Source organism: Chenopodium album, chromosome 26 (genome assembly GCF_948465745.1).
Source record: "Chenopodium album chromosome 26, dcCheAlbu1.1, whole genome shotgun sequence".
Taxonomy (NCBI): Eukaryota; Viridiplantae; Streptophyta; class Magnoliopsida; order Caryophyllales; family Amaranthaceae; genus Chenopodium; species Chenopodium album.
This window is the reverse complement of record NC_137859.1, coordinates 15,450,409-15,456,585: the sequence shown is the minus strand read 5'-3', so window position 1 is coordinate 15,456,585 and position 6,177 is coordinate 15,450,409. Positions and strand designations below refer to the sequence as shown.

Below are 6,177 nucleotides of genomic sequence, written 5' to 3'. Positions count from 1 at the left end.
CAAAATTCTTCTCCCTCAACTAATTTTCCCATCTCTCAAGAACATGAAGAGGAAGTAGAGACAGAGAATGTTGCCGGCACCTCAAATCCTTGCACAAATGCTTCCACTGATCAAGCAAGAATAACATCAACTGATGTAGCAAACCTTCCTTAAGATCCGGGAAAAAGGAGAAAAATGATTGAATTTCATCCAGATGACAGGGATGTAGTTAGAAGAGAGTACATTCAAAGATCACCTTGTCAACCTGAAACCTTTGACTTTCCTTTTAGACCTTTTGGGCCAAAAAATCGTAGATTTAACCCAAAGTGGTTTGAAGATAATAGACCGTAGCTAGAGTATAGTGTTAAAAAGGATGCTGCATTTTGCTTTGTTTTCTATTTGTTCAAGAGTGACAATGTCGGCTCCGATGATTTTGTTAGTGAGGGGTTCAGAAATTGGAGCAAACCCGAGGCACTAAGGAAGCATGTAGGTGGTGTTAATAGCATTCACAATCAAGCTATGGGTGCCCTTTATGATTTCCAAAATCAAAGGGGTTCTATTATTTCTAACTTTTCTAAGCAAACTGAGGAGTTTACAAGGCAATACAAAATTCGCTTAGAAGCTTCCGTGAAGTGTTTGAAGTGGCTTGTACTTCAAGGACTACCTGCTCGTGGCCATGATGAAAGCACAACTTCATTAAATCGGGATAACTTTCTTGAACTTTTAAAATCTCATGCAATGGATAGAGTTGAGGTCCAAAATGTTGTGTTGGAAAATGCTCCTCAAAATTGTCAAATGATAGCTCCTACTATTCAAAAGCAAATTATCAATGCATGTGCTAGGGAGACAACAAAAGCAATAATTGAAGAAATAAGTGATGGTTTTTTTTGCTATATTGGATGATTGCTATATTGGCTGATGAATCTGCAGATATATCGGATAAAGAACAATTAGCTCTTTGTTTGCGATATGTTGATAATAGAGGAGAAGTAAAAGAACGCTTTCTTAGCATTATGCATGTTCCTGATACTACTTCTGCCACTCTTAAAGATGCTATTGAATCAATGCTAATGGAACATTCTTTAAGTCTTTCTAATGTTCGTGGTCAAGGTTATGATGGTGCAAGTAATATGCAAGGTTCAATTAATGGTCTTAAATCTTTAATCCTTCAAGAAACTAAACAAGCATATTGTGTTCATTGTTTTGCTCACCAGCTTCAATTAACTGTTATTGTCGTTGCTAAAAAGAACAATGATTGTAATTGGTTATTTGTTGATGTGCTTCCTCTACTATTGAATTTTGTTGGTGGTTCACCTAAGAGGAAAGAATTTCTTAGAGAAAAACAAAAGGCACATGTTGTTAAGGCTTTGTCATTAGGTGAACTTGAAACAGGAACAGGTTTAAATCAAGAGCTTAGCTTGAAAAGACTAGGTGACACTCGATGGGGATCACACTTTAAAACAATCTTGAATGTGCACCTATTCTTGAGTCACTTGATGAAATTGCAAAATCTTCTATTGATAAAGCCGACCAAAACAAAGCATGTGCAATAACAAACCTGTTGATGACTTTTGATTTTGTTTTTGTTGCACACTTGATGGTGTCTATTTTTGCGATCACAAATGGGTTGAACTTGGCCTTGCAAAGGAGTGATCAAGATATTGTGAATGCTATGAATTTGGTTGGGGTAACTAAGAGGAGTTTGCAAAGGTTAAGAGATCGATAATGGATGGGATGCTCACTTGAATAAAGTTACTTCATTTATGGAGAAGCATGAAATTGAGATTCCTAACATGGAGGGTTTTTATGTTCAACCGGGTAGAAGGATGTTTCGTGGTAATACACCAAGAATGACTAATCTTCATCATTTTCGAGTTGAGGTTTTTCTTAGTGTTATTGATTTGCAATTACAAGAGATTGAAAATTGGTTCAATGAGAAAAGCCAAGAGTTACTCATATGTATGTCTTCTTTTGATCCTTCTAATCGATTTGCATCATTTGACATAGCAAAATTGATTCGACTTGCCGAGTTGTACCCTAATGAATTTTCAAGTAGTGATTTAATGTACTTTGATCATTTACTTGGAAATTTCATTGATGACATGCAAAATGATGAGAGATTTTGGAATCTAAAAAATCTCAATGAGCTATCTATGAAGCTAGTTGAGACGAGAAAGCATCTAGATCATTCAAAGGTGTACTTGCTCTTGAAATTAGTATTGCTTCTCCCCGTGGCTACTGCAACTGTTGAAAGGGCCTTTTCCGAAATGACTCAAATCAAAATCAAGCTACGAAATAGCATGGGAGATGGATTGTTAAATGACACTTTAGTTACTTTTTTGGAGAAAGATTTATTCTTAAATGTTAGTCTTGATGCGATTGTACATCGTTTTCAAAATATGCAAACTCGTCGTGAACAATTGTAATTTGTTTTTCACGTATTAGTATTGTAATGTAATTGCATACATTATTATGTACTTTTTTTAATTCCCTTTTATATTATCTAATTTGCCTTAGCGCATTTTGAACTTAGTGTCATAGTGTACGTTGTCGGTTGTGCTACCCCTCCCCCAAAATCCTGGATCCGCCACTGGTGATCAGGTGTTTGTTTTAAGGAAAAAAAAAAGAAAAAGAACATGATTTGAGGATTATGCATGGTCTATTAACTTCACTATATTTTAGTTGAATTGAATTATTGTTACGAAATTATATTATTTATACTTTAACTCAATTAAAATTATTTTTGTTGAACATAAATTATTATTTTTTAATAATTTCTATTATATTTCTTCGTTATAATTGCTTATTTATGCTGAACTTATTTTTAGTTAATTGAATTATTATATGGATGGATTTAAACTACAGTCAGACTTCGAACTTGTTTGGTAATTAGCTAGTAGTTGATTGATATAGCTGATTGTAGTAGCTGGTTATATTAGCTAGTTTGACTAGTTGGTTATAATTAGCTGATTGTGTAAAAATGTTTGGTAAATAGCTGTTAATTGTTAGCTGCTTTATTGTATTTAAAAGACAAAAAAACTAATTGTTCAATAAGCTGATTTTTAAAAGTTCATATAATGAGCTTTTTCTAAAAGAGCTTTTTGAGCCCAAAAAGCTCTTTTAATAAGCTATTTACCAAACACCCAAATTAGCTTTTTTAATCGGTCAAACATGTAATTAGACAAAATAAACTAAAAGCTCTTTACCAAACACACCCTTCAACTATTTTAGGCTTTTAGTTACTCGGAAGTAGTAACTTAGGAGGATGATACATTGGGATTGCATGCAATTTACAACATTACCCTTTTAGTGTCCTATCAATCGAAGGGAATATTCCGTACGCTAGAATACTAGTTACCTTTCTAAATTTTAGTATTCTACCTGAATCTTTAAGAAACTGGTGACAGCATGAGGCATTGTTTTTTTCGGATTTTCGAACAGTTGTTTCTAATAGAGGGGTTCTTGAAGTCTCAATAAAAAGAAATTGAGGCACAGATGCCAGATCTAAACATTCTTGCAGCCAGAATGCCACTGAAACTGAAACTCTGAAAGCATCTATCTATCTATATATTATACTAAAAGACAAGCGCCTCAATGTGAGGATGACAAATGTCACTCTCTCATTGGCTTATCTTATGTATAAAATATATCTATATAATTATTGTTTACATATTCAAGCATAGTTATTTTTGTTCAACTTTAAACAATAAAAGCAAGTTTCTATACATGCATAAGATTTATATGATTTTCTAACATGATTAAATTTTTAATAGTAAAATATATACTTTCCAATACTGCAAATAATCCATAGCGTCTTTCCAATCTTTATTTATAGTCAAGTTAAAGAATAATACTGTAACTAATTTGAAGCAATATGATTAAAGTGCATAATTAAGGAAACAAATATTTTGTATTTTGAAAGGCTAATATTGTTTTTTTTTAAGAAAATTAAATAAAATCGATAGAATTTAGTTTGACGCCAATTATGAAATCAATACATGCATTAAAAATAAAAATAAAAAAAAACAGATGTACGGTAAAATATTGTGCACCAATTATAAAAGTTATCCTAAATTCAATACCGAATGAATACAAAAGTTTTTGATAAAGATACAAAATAGTGTAAAAATTACTTTTATCGTTTGTTGTACTCCTTGACAAATACTGAATGCTGAGCCGAAATGTTGTCTTGGAAAAAAATATATAATCTTGAACATAAATTTAATTTTAATCGGCCTGTCATTTTCTATACAATGCCTTTTAGAATGACCTATTGTTTTTCTTACGTAAAAAAAATTGAACCAGAAACCAATCTAAACAAGAAGAATAAATGTTAAATTGAATTAGACATTTGACGGGAAAGGACAGATATAAAATGTATTATAACTATTACTCGTGTTTAAAATTGTAATATTCGTATTAACAATGTTATTACTTATGAATTCGTGCATTGCTGATGTACTATACTAGACATACAACAATCATGTGCAATAATTTATGTTGTTTTATACATAATAATACTTTTAACTATAATTTAGACTTTCACATCAACATTTTATAATAATAAAAAAAAATATACATGTCATTTTTATTACACCTAAACATTATATAATAAGTCACATGATTAAAGTTCTAATTATATTATTGGAATGTAGGTATGATACTATTTTCATGTACTTTACATTTTATGTAATTACGTATAGTATGAAAATTAATATATTTCGTGTAAAATAGTATGTGTATATAATATAATATTTTTTTATAATATAAAAAAGTATATGTATATAATATAATATTTTATAACACGGGTCCTCCATATCAAGTGTAGCCTCAATCACCACTACACCAATTGGTTGTTGGTGTAGTGGTGATTGAGACTACACTAAATTGGCAGGGAGGACCCGTGTTTGATCCCCTGCAACAACAATCGAGAGGGGATTGGAACCTAACAGCCCAGAATTGATCCTCAAATCCGGATTAGCCCAAAGGGTGAACCAGATGGACACCAAAAAAAAAAAAATTGATCGAGCAACTCAATGCATATATGACGGGAATTAACTTATCCTTTATATATCTTATACAAAACTCTAAAGTCTATTTTTCTTTTCAAAATATAATAATAACATTTGTAAATTTTTGTTAATATGAAAGATATAAACCCATCAAAATGTATATATAGTTAAATTGTTTAATAACTTATATCGAATGCGTAATTTTATTAAAATTATTTGCATGTAGTCATTAAATGTGTTGGATGTTGTGTAGCTATGCAATGTTCAAAACTTTACTTGAGCTACTTTGATTTAGTGATTATTAGTAAAAAGATATTGACTTCGATCTTGAAATATAATAGTCTAATAAATTCTAAATAGAAAAATTAAAACAAAAGAAAATGAAAATAATAAATGGCTTTAAATATGAAATAAACATAATCTTTTAAATCAATTTAGCGAATTCAAGAGACAACTTTAAGGATTTTAAAATTAAATGGGGGAAAATAAATGTAAAAGAACATTTTTAGAGATATAAATGTCCATGCACTATTATAAGAGTTTTGTTTACCTTTTTATAATTAAGGTAGGGACAAATCTTAATATATACTCCGTATATTTTATTTGTATAAAATTATCAGTATCCATACGACCATACCTAAGTATTTGTGTTGTATAGTGTATTTAATCAGCTGTTGGTTATATGACTATTATATAATATATAGGTTTTGGCACAATGCTTAACTTAGGAAAATATATGTACTAGTAGGTCAGATATAAGGTTATTATCGTGTCTATAGATTTGGTGAGTGCGACGGGTAAATAAAACATGTATATATTAGAATGATTGTAGCTACTGATGCGGATGGTATGATAAGAAAAATTTAAGTAGTTTTTTCTCAACGGGAGATATAAATGAATTAGTCCACTTCTCTTATATAGTTATGTGGAGTATTATTCAATAATTTTTCAATTAATAAAATAACATTATAAAAAATTCAAAAAAATTCAAAAACATAAAATACTATTCAAATCACGTTCCTTTAATTTTTTTTATTGACCATTAGTAACCAAGTCCTTTATTAGTAATTGAATTACCTTTGTTTTTATTTTCATTTTTCCTACGGGTTTATAATTTGATTTATAAACCGTGCATCGTACGGGCACTATACTAGTATTTACCTAAAAGAAAATACACAAAATCTCA

At 30.4% G+C, this 6,177-nt stretch overlaps 1 protein-coding gene across 1 annotated transcript; it reads left to right on the top strand.

The window, feature by feature from the left end:
* Window positions 1-1,742: 1,742 nt before the first annotated feature.
* LOC145616882 (uncharacterized) lies at window positions 1,743-2,405 on the top strand. Its single transcript, XM_081671597.1, has one exon. The coding sequence runs from the start codon at window positions 1,743-1,745 to the stop codon at window positions 2,403-2,405; it is 663 nt and encodes a 220-aa protein (XP_081527723.1).
* The last annotated feature ends 3,772 nt before the right edge of the window (window positions 2,406-6,177 follow it).